Source organism: Meriones unguiculatus, chromosome 15 (assembly GCF_030254825.1).
Source record: "Meriones unguiculatus strain TT.TT164.6M chromosome 15, Bangor_MerUng_6.1, whole genome shotgun sequence".
Lineage (NCBI taxonomy): Eukaryota > Metazoa > Chordata > Mammalia > Rodentia > Muridae > Meriones > Meriones unguiculatus.
Window position 1 is genome coordinate 22,844,561 of NC_083362.1, and position 18,263 is coordinate 22,862,823.

At 40.6% G+C, this 18,263-nt stretch overlaps 1 protein-coding gene across 1 annotated transcript in view; it reads left to right on the forward strand.

Annotated features, from left to right (window-relative positions):
* LOC110565081 (uncharacterized) overlaps positions 1-18,263 on the forward strand; it is a 121,058-nt gene that overhangs the window by 93,681 nt on the left and 9,114 nt on the right. Inside the window, exons 8-10 of the mRNA XM_060368273.1 lie at positions 5,285-5,442; positions 10,680-10,722; positions 12,398-12,584. Coding sequence (XP_060224256.1) covers positions 5,285-5,442; positions 10,680-10,722; positions 12,398-12,584 — 388 coding nt within the window. The remainder of the gene's footprint in view (positions 1-5,284; positions 5,443-10,679; positions 10,723-12,397; positions 12,585-18,263) is intronic.

The following is an 18,263-nucleotide window of genomic DNA, read 5'->3' on the forward strand; positions in this document are numbered from 1 at the left end:
AGAGTTTACGGTGCAGTGTGCTCTTCTTGTACTCATAGGTTTCAGGGTGCTAATTCCAGTTCACTACTTCATAGAGTTTTGTTTTGTTTTTTTTTAATGGTGTGGGTGTTGAGACAGGGCCTTGCTATTCCATAGGTAGTCTAGATTGACCTCAAACTCATGGTAACTTGCCCTCATGCCCTGAATACTGGAAGTCAAGGCATATGCCACCACATTCAGTCCTTTAGTCTTTCAGTATTGCATGGTAGTGGTTATGCTTTAAGTGGTATTGAGGAGCCGAGAAAAATGGTAACAAATGAGCAATGCAATTGAGAACATAAATTTCTCTTCAGAGCTGTAGAGCTTGGGTAGCCCCAACTCAAATACTGATGGCAACCATCCCCTTGGCTAACTTTCCAGAAGAAACCTGTTTGTGTCTGGGCATAGCATGAGGATTTGTCCAGTGACAAGCTCCTTTAGCAGCAGAGGCTCCAGGGCCTCCTGGATTCTGAAATCTTGCTACTGCCAGGAAACAGCATGGTACAGTCAGCCTGTATTTATCACACTGAACACTTGATTCCCCACTTGAGGCAAACTGAAAAAGAATGCACAAAATTCCCAGTTTGCAGCCAGTTGCCTTTGTTGATGTCACATCTGCAGCCAGGGATTTTGATAAAAGCAAGGAAAGAGCCATAGCTCTAGGGAGTGATGAAATACCTTGGGTACTTCTGCTTGCAAAGGTGAGTAGCTACAAATTTAGAGGCAGTGAAATTGTCTTTACTCTTTCTTTCTTTCCTTCTTTCTTTCTTTTTTTTTTTTTTTGGTGTTTTCAAGACAGGGTTTTTCTGTGCAGTCTTGGCTGTTCTGAACTCACTTTGGATCAGGCTGGCCTCAAGCTCACAGAGATCCACGTGTCTCTGTCTGCCTGAGTTCTGGGACCACAGCTGTGTACCATTGTGCCTGGCCACTCTTTTTTGTTTGTTTGTTTGTTTGTTTGTTTTTGTTTTTCATTTAAGCAAAATAAAAGCAAACTATCAAAATTCATTGAGCTTTAGCTGGAAAACTGTTATTACTCATAAACAATGGTGTGGTTTTTCATACCCATTTGATTTTCTATTTTCTGTTACTTCTGTCTTGCCTTGCCTGTCTGGAGGGAAAAGAAACTAAAAACAGACAGACAGGCAGGCAGACAGAGAGACAGATATATAAATAAATACATAAGTAAATGCATACATACATAAATAATCTAGGAGGAGTTTGTAGTTCCTTAGGAATCATTACTTCTATCTGACCATAATACAAAGATGGCAAAAGGCAGAGCAATGGAAGCCTCCCTCTTCCCTTCTTTCTTCTCACCCCTGCCTTTTTGAAATTTAATTATTTTATTAATTACAGTTTACTAACTTTGTATCCCAGCTGTAGCCCCCTCTCTGAATCCCACCTTCCCTCCCTCTTCTCTTACCATGCCCCTTCCCCAGTCCACAGATAGGGGAGGTCCTCCTCCCCTTCCATTTGACCCTCCCTATCAGGTCTCATCAAGACTGGCTGCATTGTCTTCCTCTGTGGCCTGGTAAGGCTGCCCCACCCCACTCAGGAGGAGGTGATCAAAGAGCCAGCCACTGAGTTTGTATCAGAGACAGTCCCTCTTCCCCTTACTAGGGAACCCACTTGGACACTGTGCTGCCACAGGCTAAGGGGTTTTAGGTTATCTCCGTGTATGGTCCTTGGTTGGAGTATCAGTCTCAGAAAAGACCCCTGTGCCCAGATATTTTTTGTTTTTGTTTTTGCTCTCCTTGTGGAGCTCCTGTCCTATCTCTCCCTTCTTTCATAAGATTCCCTGCACTAGAAAAGATCATCCTAAGTGAGGTATCCTTGAAGCAGAAAGACGCATGTTATATATACTCACTTATAAGTGGACACTAGACATATAATATAGGATAAACATACTAAAATCTGTACATGTAAAGAAGCTAAGCAAGAAGGAGGACCCTGGGTAAGATACTCAATCCTCATTCAGAAAGGCAAATGGGATGGACATCAGAAAGAAGAGGGAAAAAACAGGGTACAGGATAGGAACCTACCACAGAGGGCCTACCCTGCAGGGTATCAAAGCAGATGCTGAGACTCACCCGTGACTTTTACTGTTCCCTTAATCCTACGACAGGCTTTGTCAGAGGCATTTCTCATGACTATCAAAGAGTGATGGTTTTAGTTACTGGCATGGAGAGGATATTCCAAATTGCCACCTAGAGATTAAGGGTGCTCAGTGTCATTTACAAAGTTCTGATGGACACTTGTCAACGTTGCTCTAACCCACCAGTTATGTAGCTCTCAGCTCTGCATTTTATTCATCTTTTCAAGGGATGCTTCAGGATAGGCTTTCTGTCTAGATATGTCTTGTCTCTGTTGTCTTCACTCAGAATGATCTCTTTCTCATGGCTAAAGAAGCCTTTCCCTACTGCCTTACAAATCTGTGGATTTTCAGGGTTGTACATCCAGATAAAATAAAACATACACAGTGTCCTCAGCTTCTTTTTTTTTTTCCTTTTCAAAGAGTAAGAGACCTGGCAACAATAAATTTCTATCATGTTCAAACCAAATTTTTTACCAAAACAAAAATTCAAAGGCATCAGCAGGTAGTTTTATCTTAGCAGAGAGTCTCACAACACACACTGTTTTCACTCTCTTTATTCTCCACAGAAATAGAAGTGCACTCACTGTAGGTCGGGTTTTGTCATCATTACTGCTCAATGTTTCCCCTTTCTGAACAGTCTGACCTTTGGAACTCATCCTGCAAAAAAAAATATTATTTCCATGATAGACAACGCCAGCATTACCCAAGGTCCTCCGGCACAAACAGCCTGAGTTCCTTTATTCTCAGTCTATAGCTTCTGGACATCACTAAACGATTGCTATTTAAATCCCCTCAGCATCCATGCTATTTTAATCAATCGTGCACACAGGCAGCAGCTGAACCTGTGAACTGGCTCAGGATAGAAAACAGTGCCAGAGGATTTCTGTGCCTTGGACAAAAGAATATAAAGTTGAGGGGAGTGCAGCCTTGAACATTTTTGTTGCCCCATCACAGCTAGGAGGGACTTTTGGGAGAGCTTTAGGGAAGGGATCAAACAGAGCCAATTTAATAATCAGTGCCAAGCTAGAAGATTGAATTTTGCTGAAGGACATAGTTTTGTTTTTTTTGTTTTGTTTTGTTTTGTTTTTTTAAGGCATGACAGTAAAACAGAAACTGGATTTTAATTGTTCTTTATCTCTAGAAAACATTTGATTAATGAGCATGGCACCACAGTGAGGGCAGTATTAGGATTAGACTGAGTGGAGTCCCTTTTCCAACATCTGGATCTCACCATGAGAGGGATTTAAAGGTTCTTGTTCCAGTGAAATTGAGATAAAAGAATAAACAGAGAGTGCACAGCTGCAGGAGCGTCCACACCTGCTCCAGTGCAACATGACCACAGTGGCACCGCAGCTGCTACCAGGGACACAGCAGGCTCCTCAGCAGGGGATGTGAGACAGCAGCTGAGATGAGCAAAACTGCCACCTTGGCCATGATGCATAGCTTGTAAGAAAGTAGCCCCTGTTTTAAAATCCAGTCCATACGTTTTCGTGTATTTTTTCTCATGTGTATATGACTTGAGCAAGTAGGGAAGAGCCTTGTAAATGACTAAAGGCCTAATCCTGGTTGTATAGTGTGCCATGAGTAAACTTTGTCAAATTCTCCTACATCAAAGGATGCGGAAGGCCCTGACATTTCCCGAGTAATCAAGCAAAACTGACACTAAGGCCAGCATCACCTTGTCTGTATAATAGGCCCGCACAAGGCAGAGTCAGCGGATATCTGCTTTCAGTAAATGAACACATCAGTTGTTTACCAATAGAAAAAGATCCTTATGTTTTATTTCTATTTCTAATTCAACTTTAAAATGTTCCTGGAAATGTAGCTAAGTAACCGAAATGTTGAATAACACAAGTATCCACCATTGATGCCAAAAACAAACAGTCCCTCGTATCGCAGTGATCCAAGAAGCCAGACATTTGATAGATGCAGTTGGAGGAGACACGGCTGGAAGACAGGGCTCATGTTCTGCTTCTGTGCCATCCCTGCAATACTGGAGCACATCACTCCTCCAAAATGGTGCTGGGGAGACTAAGTATTATTCATGAAAGTTCAAGAGAAGTACAAGACACTACTTGTAGTTGAAGAATGTGCTTGCAATCACTTATATGCCAAAGACATGAACAGAAATATCCATAGAGATGCTACTCAAAATATCCCCACACCAGAAAAAAATAATGCCTGTCAGCTTATACGTGGAGAAATAAAATGTGACATCTTCTACAATAGAAAATCATCATTTAGTCTTTAAAAAGAATGAAATGATAATTTCTGCTCCAACTCTGAAATTTAAAAACATCATGCTAAGTGTTAAAAGAAAAAAAACACGTTATATGGTTCCACTTATATCAAACATCCAAGAATGCCAAATGCATAAGGACCAAAGCATAACTGTTCATCTGTGATTTGGGAAATGTTAGCAACTGACTGCATATAGACTCAAAGGAAATTTAGAGGTTAATAGATATATTCTAAAACTGGGTTACAATGGTGGTTTCCTATTTCCATAAATTTACTAAAGAGCAATGCTAAGTAACTATACAGTGAGTGCAATCATGCTATGTAAGTTACATCTCAATGTAAAGATGTTAAAAACAGATTTGAATAATGATGGGAACATTTTAAGAAATAACTATAAAATAAACAAAATCAAAACTATTTACCTACAAAATTATTTTAGTTTTACATTAATATTATAGTATGTTAAAAATGCTATCCCTTATAAAAAATTCTTTAGTCTTTCTGGGGTGCTTATGATGTATTATGTGGAGATGATAAAGATGCCTCTCTCGTGAACATTTGTTAAGTCAGTCAGCTTAACAGTAAGCGTGAACTCATAGTGAAGGTCTAGAGATGTCACATCATTACAATGTAAATTGTGTGATACAGATTTTGTTTTGATGTCCTGTTTTTGTGATGGGAAAGTTGGCATTAATAATACTTTCCCAAATAGGCAAAAATAAACTCATATTAAGAACAGCTACTTAAAAGGTTGTTAAAAATTAGAAGCAAATAATTTTGAAAATTGCATTATATATTAAGGGGATAACAATCTGCAAAGCGTGTTTTACTTTATTTTTAATTTTAAAGGAAAAACTAACCAATTTAAAATAATCACCATGGTATTCCTTTCTTTTTCACTAACTGAGCATCTTTTTTTATCAATTATAGGATGAAGGGAAGTGGCCACCTCTAGATGTAATAAAATTAGAAGGAGCAGAAATCGACATTGACAACAGCTTGGGAAAACCATTTGTGTTTAACTGCATGCCTCAGTCCGGAAGTAGATTATATTGCCTCTGTGCAACATCAAACCAAGAGATGAAAAGGTAATTCATTAATCTCCTGCCTCTGTTTTTACTTTCAGAGGGGGAATGTTTCAGAAGGAGTAGTCTTTCATATTTTTGGAAGCAGAAATGAGATAGAGAACCAAAATTATGGTAGGACCTGTTTGATTAAGTACAAGAAGTTTAGGGTGTCATTATTTCTTTTTATTTCAATCAGAATTTCCAAAGAACACACACATACTCTGTTAATACTACTACTTAACTCTCCTTATTTTCTTTAAAAGACAAAGGCTCAATAATACCATAGCTCCTTAGTCATTTATAGCTGTCATTGCTAACAAATAGCCAGGTGTATATCTTGTAAGATGGATAGTTATTGGTACAAAAATAACAACTCATGATATAGAACAGTATGCTACAGTGAGATGAGCTGACTGTATGAAGAGGGTAAAGTAATGGGGCGATGAGTGAGGGAGACTCTGATGATGTTAGATAAGCACATAATCTACAAAGATGAGTGCTTTGGCATTCTGAGAAGGTAGCAAAAGGTTCTGACCATTGGAACACACTGTGTATGTCTCCCTGAGGGAACAGAGCTCACTGACCATTTTCAGTGAGCCAAGTGAAAATTGTAATGAAGGAGCTGACAAGCTGAAGTGAGGGGTAAGACAGAGCACAGGACAGAAATTTGATGGGAAAGGTAGCACATCAATCTATGTAGGCTTAAAGAATACCTCCTTCACCTTGCTCCAATGTTAAAGAGAGTACTAGTTCAGAAACATCTCAGGGGAAAAAGTATTCTGTCCCTTTTTGTTGGATATTGGATATTTAAGTAAAGGTAGGGTAAAGGACTACCAGGATACTATGATATGCAGAGTATTTATTTATATCTTACATGCCTAGACACCATTTTAAAGTTTCTGTGGATTATTTGTATAATGAAAAGCCCATCTTTGGCTCCAAAACAAAATAAATGGGGAATGTCATGGAAGAGGGGGTGGAAAGACTGTAAGAGCCAGAAGTCTGGAAGTTCGCTGTGTGACTGTGTTTCCTAGCGACATCAGAAGCAGCACCAACAAAGTCTCACCAACATGACTGTCCAAATGTGAGCTGAACAAGGATGACACCAATAGACATGCCAATGTGGATGTGGGAAGGACTGAAAGTCCTCAAACCTACACAAAAACTATAGGCAGCTAAAGAATGCTGAAAGTAGGAGAGTTAGTCTTCCTCGGGGAGGAATTGGTTGTCCAGTGCCAAACTGTAAGCACTGAAAACATACATGTAACATTATGTAGACTACTGAACAGGTTAGATTTTGGAGTGTGTGTGTGTGTGTGTGTGTGTGTTGAAAAAAAGAGGCTATGAATTTAAAAGAGAGCAGGGAATGATATAAGGAGAGTTTGGAGGAAGAAAAGGGAAGGGAGAAATGTTATTAAATGATAATCTCAAAAATAAAAATGTAAATAAGACAAGATACCAACTAAAATGGTAGGGCACTTGTTCTTTTGAGTACAAAATAAAAGTTGAAAGGTATCATAGGAGAAGACATATGAGAAATCAGTTGAAAGCAGGTAGCAAGGGCTTGGAAATGTGGGAGTGAAGGGGTTAGTTATGGAAGAAGTATATGTACAGAAGAAGAAAAGAGCAGAGGAAAGTACACTGGACACTGGGGAGAACAACGAACAGTGTGGTTTCATTGGAAGTTGGGGAGTTTGAAATAAAACTGGAAAAGGTTGGCAGGCGAGGATGGGGTCAATCTGCTGCTGCCAGGCTAAGGCACAAGACAAGATCTCAGTCCTTCAGGTAGGACACCGTAATGTGTAGGCATAAGGTTATTGTGTGATTCAAATACTGATTTCTGTACCCCCCTATCTGGTTGCAATCCTTGGTCTGAGAATTTTGTGTCTAAATGTATAAACACTGCTCCCCAGTTGTCCGTGATAAAGCAGCTTATAGTCAATTGCTGAGTAAGGAAGAGAATAGGGCTGGACTTCCTGCCAGCCAGAGGAAGAGGAGCTAGAGAATAAAGTAGGGGATTGAGCAATGGGCAAAGGTCTGAGAGACATCAGGAGAGGAGCTGGATCAAAAAAGCTACAAAGTGCAAGTATCTCTAGAATATATACTGGGAGGAAACCAGATTAGCATAGAGAGTTAAGAGTAGAGTAATCTGCTTTGATAGTCTGTAGGGCAGAGCCTTTCAGAGGCCCTCTGTGGCAGGTTCTTAGGTTGTTTCCTGTTTTCTTCTTCTTCTGATGTCTATCCTCTTTGCCTTTCAGGATGGGGATTGAGTGTTTTGGTCAGGGTCCTCTCTCTCTCTCTCTCTCTCTCTCTCTCTCTCTCTCTCTCTTTATGTTTTACAGAATTTTATTTGTTAGTTTTTTGAAATAATAAATCCATTCCTCAGGAAAGAATCCTTTTTTTTCATTTTTATTATTAGTTACATTTTATTAACTTATTAACTCTGTATCCCAGCTGTATCCTGCTCCCTCATTCCCTCCCAATCCCACCCTCTCTCCCTCATCTCCACCCTGCCCCTTTTGAAGTCCACTGATAAGGGAGGACCTCCTCCCCTTTCATCTGACCCTGTTTTATCAGGTATATTCAGGACTGGCTGCAAAGCCCTCCTCTGTGGCCTAGCAGGACTGCTCCTCCCTTGGGGGGGTGGGGAGGTCAAAGAGCCTACCATTGAGTTCCTGTCAGAAATAGTCCTTGTTCCCCCTACTCTAGGAAAACAATTGGTTACACGAGCTTCTTCCGAGCAGAGGTTCTAGGTTATATCCATACATGGTCCTTGGTTAGAGAAACAATCTCAGAAAAGACCTCTGTGTCCAGATATATTTGGTCCTTGTGGAGCTCCTATCCTTTCCACGTCATACTAACTACCTTCCTTCATATGATTTCCTGTACTCTGCCGAAGGTTTGGTTATGAGTCTTAGTATCTGCTTTGAAACACTGCTAGGTAGAGTCTTTCAGATGCCTCCTGCAGTAGACTCCTGTCATATGTTCAATGCACATCCCATTTGTCTTTCTAAGTGAGGATTGATCATCTTACCCTGTGTCCACTTTCTTGTTTATCTTCTTTAGGTGTATAGATTTCATTATGTATATCATATCTTGTAGGTCTATATAAGCGAGTATATTCCATGTTTGTCTTTCTCCTCCTGGGATACTTCACTCAGAATGATCTTTTCTAGATCCCACCATTTGCCTGCAAATTTCATGAGTTCTTCTTTTTTGATTGCTGAGTAGTATTCCATTGTGTAAAAATACCACAATTTCTGTATCCGTTCCTCCCTTGATGGACATCTGGGTTGTTTCCAGGTTCTGGCTATTACAAATAAAGCTGCTACAAACATGGTTTAGCAAATGTCCTTGTTGTGTACTTGAGCAAATTTTGGATATATGCCTAGCAGTGGTACAGCTGAGTCTTGAGGAAGCACTATTCCTAATTGTATGAGAAAGCGTCAGATTGACTTCCAAAGTGGTTGTACCAGTTTACATTCCCACCAGCAGTGGAGGAGGGTTCCCCTTTCTCCACAACCTCTCCAGCATGTGTTGTCACTTGAGTTTTTGATCTTGGCCATTCTGATGGGTGTAAGGTGAAATCTCAGGGTTGTTTTGATTTGCATTTCCCTAATGGCTAATGAGGTTGAGCATTTCTTTAGGTGTTTCTCTGCCATTCGATATTCCTCTATCAACAATTCTATGTTTAACTCTGTTCCATTTTTTAATTGGATTACTGAGTTTGTTGCTTTTCAGCTTTTTTAGTTCTTTATATATACTGGATATTAGCCCTCTGTCAGATAAAGGGTTGGTAAAGATTCTTTCCCAATCTGTAGGCAGTCGTTTTGTTTTGATGACAGTGTCCTTTGCTCTACAGAAGCTTTTCAGTTTCATGAGGTCCCATTTATTGATTGTTGCTCTTAGAGCCTGTGCTGTTGGTGTTCTGTTCAGAAAGTTGTGCCAATGAGTTCCAGGCTGTTCCCCACTTTTTCTTCTAACCAATTTAGAGCATCTGGTTTTATGTTGAGGTCTTTGATCCACTTGGACTTTAGTTTTGTGCAGTTTCTTTAGTTTTGATTCCTTTCTTTAGATGTACAGATTTTAGTAGGTTTATTCTATGTTATATGTCTATATGAGTGAGTATATATTGTGTGTGTCTTTCTGCTTCTGGCTTCAGGCTATCAAAGCAGACGCTGAGACTTATGGCCAATTGTTGGGCAGAGTGCATGGAATCTTATGTAAGAAGTGGGAAATAGCAAGAGCTGGAGAGGACAGGAACTCCACAAGGAGAGCAACAGAACAAGAAAATTTGAACACAGGGAACTTCCCAGAGACTCATACTCCAACCAAGTACCAGGCATGGAGATAACCTAGAACCCCTGCACAGATGTAGCCCATGGCAGTTTAGTGTCCAAGTGGGTTACATAGTAATGGGAAAAGGGACTGCCTCTGACATAATCTGATTGGCCTGCTCTTTGATCACCTCCCCCTGAGGGGGGAGCAGCCTTACCAGGCCACAGAAGATGACAATGCAGCCACTCCTGATGAGATCTGATAGACTAAGATCAGAAGGAAGGAGAGGAGGACCTCCCCTATCAGTGGACTTGGGGAGGGGCATGCATGAAGAAGGGAGAGGGAGGGTGGGACCGGGAGGGGAGGAGGGAGGGACTTATGAGGGCATACAAAGTGAATAAAGTGTAATTAATAAAATAAAATAAAATAAAAAAGAGTAGAGTAATAACTGCTCAATGATTGTGTTGTGGACTTTATTATTAAACAAATATAAAAGAGTTTTAATTATTTGTGTGATAGCTGGGTTAAGAGAGAAACTGAGAAACAAACACAGTTTTATAAAAATAATTCTAACAACAAGGCATACCAATGAAGTCAGTGTCCAAAGAATACACAGAAAGGACTTAAGACAATGACCACTTGCTAGTAATTCCATATTTTAGAAGTCAGTGCTTTATAGTTAATATAAGCATGCCATTGTTAACAACTTCCAAACCTTACAAATAATGAATTAGCTTTCTCTTGGGCACTGATCAATTGATGTAGTGAGAGATAACACAAATTTCACTTTAGATATACATTATGGATAAGATTTTGCCACACTTTACATTTGCAAACGTGTTACCTTCACTCAGGAGTGGTGAAATATACCTGAGGCTCAGGACTGCTCTGTCTGAAGGGCATGTTAAGCAAGAGCAAGCTTCTCTGTGTGACACTCCACAGCTCCCAGTGAATTGCCCTTTCCTTTTACTGTCTTTCAGGTGGCTTGAGGCAATGCACAAAGCAGCCCATCCTATCCGCCAGGTAAGGTTTTCTCTGTCCTGGTCTGCTTTCAGTTTGTGTTTTCTTACAGAAGAGGAAGGAACAAGATAGATGTCATGCCACCCGGTCTGGGACATCTTAGATCTATTCTAAGTGCTGGGAAAGGAATTGCATCAATTGTGGTTTTGCTCAAATCTGAGAGGGGAGCTTTCAATCCCGCTGTTCTTTTTATTTTCATGAGTTTGTATGAGATTCCTTCCAACAGGACTCTAGACGGAGTCACAAAGTGAGGTGTAATTTCTGATTCACACAGAGCCATGCTCACTGCATTGTCCACCAAGGTGATAAACTAATGTTGCTGTTAGGATGCCCCCTCTGTCTCGGGGTGTATAGTAATCCGTTCATGTCTGTTCCATAGATACGTTACCACTTGACACTATTCTTCCACATCCATGGTCTACAACTTTGGAGCAACATCATTTTATTAGATTTTTACATATAAAATGTCAGGTGCCTTCATTATATCATCAGGCAAACCATTAATCACTTCAGACCCTAAGGCATGAGGCAGCCCTCTTTCTGAGTTTGTGCCATAACATTTGGGGAACACTATCTTAATTCACAACTGTCTCGTTTTTACAGAGTGGGTGTGATTTGTCACGAAGTTATAGATTGTATTTGTTGTGATCATCCCTTCATAAGATGGCACACACTTATTACCGTCTTTGCACATTCAAGTTCATACGTTAGCAAAACTTCAGGGTGGAGTTGGCATGTCCTTGCCTTGTAACTGGCCTTTCAGAGCAATCATGAGCACTGTCACATAATGCACAGCAGGACTTGTGTTTCATTTTACCTGGAATACAACAGTCCACACACTCACCAATGCACCACCCTAATGAGCCTGGGTACTTTTAGGAGGTGTCTATTCTGCTAATGCACTCAGAGTGTCTGCAGCAAGTGAAAAAAATAAAAAAGTGAACAGCCAAACTCCCAGCAGGCTCCCACTTCACAGCACTGAATACAGCAAGCTCTGCGCTCTGCTATCTTTTCACTGCCTTGTTAAAACGAAAGGGCAAAACCAAAACCGAACAAAGAGAACCTGGCAGGCGCAGGCTAGTTCTGATGAAGAGATAAAGCGCAGTGCTCCTGGCCGCGGGTCAGAGTTCTCAGAAAGAGCCTGTTTCCCAGGCCTGCGGACTGAGGGCTGCCCTCCAGGTTAGAGGACCTCCATTTATCATCAGCCTTCCACTTCAGTGACCGCGAGAGCCCAAGGCTGGAGCTGGCCTGGAGCATTTAACTCGTTCCTTTGCACAAGTAGGGGTTCACATAAAGAAAGGCATGAGCCAGAGGCTGCTATTATTCATAGTGGCATACCAGAGACTGGGCCTTGGAACACAATCCCTGCGATGTGAGAAACGGCACATCAGGACATTAATAACTCTTTGCTGAGGTACCTATTCCCATTGGCTCTCTATGCCCAATCTCCTGGTTTTTGGCTGATACTCTTTTGATTTCTTCAGAATATAAGAGAAGAGGGAGTTCTCTACATGCAAAGGCTAAATTTGGCTATTACTCAAGCAGTGAGGTTATATTAGCAACAGAAAAATTTAGTGGCTGCTAAAGTCACACAACTTCCTCGCATGCCATTGCTGTGTGGGTCACAGGTGTCTTGGTGCAGGGTGGCCACTTACGTATCCTTGTACTACGCCTGCAGAACCACGTCTGGGAAGATGTCACACTGCACAACAGTAGCCTCCCACCCCTTGCAATCAAACAGCCCGAATGCCTGGGCCTCCTGCATCAGCTGCAGACAAGCACAGATTCGTGGATCCAACACTACTGCATCCTGAAGGATGGCTGCTTGTATTTCTATGCTAGCATTCGCTCCACTCAGGCATCAGGTAAGGAACCAATGTCACTTGGAATTATTGTAATTACAATAGTAAGAAGTACACCACTAGCCCCACTGAACCTTTGCAAACTCCTGTGTGATTGTTTCACCTGAGTCAGCCCACGGATACTCCACAGGAGAGGTGCTGTTGCTCCACCACTGTTCTACTTGTCGATTACAAATGCAGTTGCACAGTCCACTCAGAACAATGGCTAGTGAGTGGAGAAATAAACAGTCTACTGAGATCTGAAGGGCCAGGCTAGCCCTGAAGCCTGAAGCCTTAATGTCTCACACTTGCTGTCTAGAAGTTAAAACAGAAACAACCTCATTCCTTTGGTCACTAATGGCTTTCAAAAGGAACGCCAATTATTTTCTTAGGTTGAAACGTCCTCTTTTCCTCAGAGTATGCCTAATTTGGATGTTGACAGTCTGATTTTCATGGTCAGTTTACTCAACTTCCCACAATTTTCTTTCCTTCCTCATAAAAATGGAAAGAGCAGCTGACTGTTATACAAGAATGCTGGGAAGACTGAGACATTGTTATTAAGACATTGTTATCCTGGGGTCCTGCACACCTCCTTGGGAAGGGAGGCAGAGCTCTGTGCCTAACAATGGAGCTCATGGGACAGAACATAGTCACCTCTGCTGTCTGTGCCTCAGGTGGACCCAGCAGGCAGGAGGCCAGAAGGCTGGGGTAGAGCTGTCTAACCTGGATGTTCCGGGGGCCCTGCAGGCCTCTGCAGGAAGGTTTGTGATGGGTGAAACAGCTTTATCTTAACCCCATGAAACAGGGCTTCTTGGGCTCCCACTCCCCAAGGTGTCTGTGCTGGTTAGTTTTTTGGTCAACTTTATACAAGCTCAAGTCTTCTAGAAAGGAACCTTAATTGAGAAAATCTCTATGTTTTGAGAAAAGTTCTATGTTTGTTTAGTGGTCTGAGTATAAAAAGCTACTCTCATATACATTATATTTGTTTATCATAAATTTATTTTGCATTCATATGATGTTTTATATATATATACTATTTAAAAGATAGATATATAAGATCATATAATAATAAAATAATTATATCTGAAATCTACAGAAGAGCTTTCTTACATTTTAAAAAATATTATTTAATTATTTATTTCAAATTTTAATTGAAATGTAATTATATAACTTCCCCCTTTCTTCTTCTCCTTCCAACCCCTCCATGACCCTCTCACTCCCTCTCAAATTCATGGCTTTTTCTTCTTTAATTATATATGTATGCTAAGCCTATTTAGTGTTTCTTGTGTATATATGTGGGTATGTAAGTGTGCAAGCAAGAGAGAGAGAGAGAAAGAGACAAAGAGAGAGAGACAGAGAAAGAGAGATTTCAGGACTGACCACTTAGTATTGAATGACCAATTATGCTTTCATTTGAGGTGAAGACTAATTCTTTTCTCTCATCAGTCTTTAGTTGCTTTAGTTCAGTTCAGTTTGCCAACATCTCTAGTTCCTCGTCTAGCTGTAGGATTCCCCATTTCACAATAGTATGTCTTTCAGTACTATCACCAGATCCTATTTAGGCAGCCATGTAGTTGAGGTATCACAGATGAGAGTTCCCTGTCATTTCAGGGTCTCACAGAAGACACGGTCTCACAGAAGAAGCCCAGGTCCTCTAGCTATTAAAATCTTTCTCAGATGTAGCCCATGTCAGCTCAATATCCAAGTGGGTTCCCTAGTAAGGGGAAGAGGGCCTGTCTCTGACATGAGCTCAGTGGCTGGCTCTTTGACCAACACCCCCCCTCCTGCCTGCCCGAGGGAGGAGCAGCCTTGCCAGGACACAGAGGAGGACAATACAGCCAGTCCTGATGAGACCTGATAAGCTAAGGTTGGATGGAAAGGGAGGTCTTGGTGGACTTGGAGAGGGGCATGGGAGAATATGAGGGAGGGTGGGTGGGATTGGGACGGAAAAAAGGGAGAAGGTTACAGCTGGAATGCAAAGCGAAGAAAATGTAATTAATGTAAAAAATAAAAATTTAATTTAAACAAATCTTTCTGCTCTCTCCTCCATGATGTTCCCTAAGCCTCAGGTGTAGGAGTTATGTTGTAGAGGTATCTATTGGAACCGGGCACCCCATGATCAATTATTCTCTGAATTTTGACAAGTTGTGGTTTTCACTCTGCTGCCAAGACACTCTTCTTGTTTTTTGTTTTGTTTTGTTTTGTTTTGTGAAGGACAAGAGCCTCACTTATCTGTGGGTATAAGTTTTAGAGTGCAATTGGTAATTATACTTGTTTATAAACTGGCAGTAAGAGGATCACTTCTAAGACCCATGATAACAGTACCCTAAGGAGTTGGCCAGGTTTCCAGTATGAGACAGGATTTCCCTCCTGTTGTGCAGGCTTTAACTCCAATTAGAGTGCTGTGGCATGAGCCACTCTATTGTAGCTTTAGGGATCTTTTGACATACTTGTCATTGTTTTGTTTCTTAGGTGTCACAACTGGGTAGGACTGTTGATCGACTCCCTCCATTGGCAACTTGCAAAGCATCTTTTGGTTCCATAAAAGCTAGTCTTTGGAGAGGGAGCTTTCAGGTCAGATTGAGCTCAAATACTTTCTCCAAATCACATGGTATTTTCAACAATAAAAACTTACCTTCAATTTCTGAAAGGAAACCAAGGGCAAGAGCAATAGCTTATATTGTTTGGGGAGTCTCTTGAAAGCCCCTAACCAACTACTCAAGAAAGAGGTTTATCATGCCTGGTGCTGAGGTCTTTTTTTTAGACACTCTATGGTTCTCAGAAGGAGCATTACCATCTAAAGTGTTATAACTTCATTGCCTTAGTTAGAGTTTTTTATTGCTATGATGAAACACCAGGATGAAAAGCAAGTTGAAGAGAAAAAGCTTCATTTGTATTACTTTCATATAACTGTTCATCATTGAAGGAAGTCAGGAGAGGAACTCAAACAGAGCAGGAACCTGGAGGCAGAAGCTAATGCAGAGGCTGTGGAGGCATGCTGCTTACAGGCTTGTTCAGCCTACTTTCTTATACAAGCCCAGGAATGGCACCACCGCAATGGGCTGGGCCCTCCTGTAGCAATCATTAATTAAGAGGATGCCCTTCAGACTTACCTACAGCCCAATTTTTGGAGGCATTTTCTAAATTGAGGTTCCCTCCTTTCAGATGACTTTAGCTTCTGTCAAGTTGACATAAAAGTATCCATCATATTCACTAAGCAAATGCATGTATACATATACACATACACTTACACGTATTGGATGTAATTTTAGATAAATATCCAGTAATATGATTCCTTAAGGCCTTTTCAAACATCTTCAGTAGTATTTATCCTTCCTTTCCATCTTTCTGTATTTATTCCCTCCTACCCACCAGTTAAATCTGCCCCATTTTCCCATTCTCTTACAATTTTTTAAATAAAACCAATTAGTATTATCATATTTCTGCTTGAAAATGCCTGTCATGTGAATGACCATTCAACAATTAGTCGTAGTGTGAATGTGGAACCTGAGTCATTTGGTTTCTATTTTTAGCGTTAATGCTCATGCTTAGCTAATACCAGCAGACACGCCAAAGGGGAAGGAAGAATTTAGTGACAGCTCCAACTGTCTTGGATGTTTAATAGGCAGAAAGGCAGCTCACCTTACTCCATGCACATAGAGCTATGAAGAGATGAACGGCCTCTTTCAGAACTGATAGAGAAGGCTGTTCCTGTGCAGCCTGCACCTTCCAACATTAACAGCTGATAACAGATTAAGAAGCAAGGGAAACAAAACAATCCAAACTATAGATTCACCATTAGAACCTCTAGACATAGGATATTGTTTTAAAATATTAATATTTTTACCAAGTCATTCAAAGTAATTTTCAAGAGATTACTTCTATAGATATAAATAAAGGGAGAGCTTAAGTCTAAATTCACAGGTTTCTCCAAACTCAGAAAAAAAATATAATAAATATTTCCATACTAAGACTCATAACCAAACCTTTGGCAGAGTGCAGGGAACCATATGAAAGAAGGGGGAGTTTGTATGACGTGGAAAGGATAGGAGCCCCACAAGGATCAAATATATCTGGGCACAGGGTCTTTTCTGAGACTGACACTCCACCAAGCACCATCTATGGATATAACCTAGAACCTGTGCTCAGATGAAGCCAAGCCCGTGGTAGCTCAGTGACCTATTGGTTTCCCATAGTAAGGGGAACAGGGACTATTTCTGACAGGAACTCAATGGCAGGCTCCTTGACCTCCCCACCCCCCAAGGGAGGAGGAGTCCTGCTAGGCCACAGAGGAGGACTTTGCAGCCAGTCCTGAATATACCTGATAAAACAGGGTCAGATGAAAGGGGAGGAGGTCCTCCCCATTCAGTGTGGAAAGGGGCAGGGAGGAGATGAGGGAGGAAGGGAAGGTTTGGGAGGGAATCAGGGACCGGGATACAGCTAGGATACAGAGTTAATAAAATGTAACTAATAAAAAAAGAAAGAAAGAAAGAAAATATTTCCTTACCCCTTGGGGGCTTCTGGCTTATTTCAAATTCCAAAGATACAGTAGTGGCACACTTGCCTAGGCAGTAACCAAGAACTCTCTGATTCAAATTAAGCTCTGCTCAACAAGAGAGATACCATCTCTGGTACAGGAAAACTAGGTAACTACTCAGTGCTAGTGAAATCATGGTTATAGGAGGAGCCTCTACAAACTCTAATTTACTAAACCAGCATAATCCCTAACAGCAATCTACAGACATTTGTCCTTTGTGTTAGTCAGGATTCTCTAGAGGAACAGAATTTTCATAATTATGTATGTATATAATTACATTTATATAATTCCATAATTATATATGGCATTTATTAGAGTAGCTCCCAGACTGTGGTACGGAAATGGATGTCTACCAATAGAAAGTATAAGAATCCAGTAGCTGTTTAGCCCACAAGGCTGGATGTCTCAGCTGGCCTTCAGTATATGCCAGAAACCGGAAGAAGTAGGTGCTAAGAAGGCATAAACTTGCCACTGAGATTAGGGGCAAGCAGGCAAAAATCAAAAGCTTTCTTCTTCTATGCCCCTTATATAGGCTACGAGCAAATGGTGTGGTCCACATTAAAAAGAATCTTCCCAGTAAAAAAGATCAGGATTAAAGGTGGGTTCTCCCACTTCAATGAATTTAACTAAGAAAAAACATCCCTCATAGGGCTACCTAGCTTCTTGGGTTTTATTTAATTTCAGATGTAGCAAGAATAGGAATCACATTTCTAATCACATTTGTCAATTTGACACACAATCATATTTCTTTATGTTATGCCTAATTTCCAAATGAAAACAGTAACCAGGTCATAATTATATCATACATTATATAATTACCCCATATTACAAAAGAAACACAACACACACACACACACACACATATATCTCCAAATACAAATGAATTATATATATTTAACTAGGTCATAATTACGCCTAACATGATATAACTATCTCATGTACAACTGCAAATGAACTATAATTTTCAGAATAGGTTGAAATGTCCCTTGAGGGACATTGTATTAATATCCCAAAACCTAAATATGATAATCACTAATATTCTCTTAGTTGATGTTACAATACATGATAAATAGGAAAGAAGACACAAATGTCTGCACAGACACATTCTTAACAAAGTAGGACAGAAACACTCGTGTTAATTGTATCTTTGTCTGTGCAGTTGATCC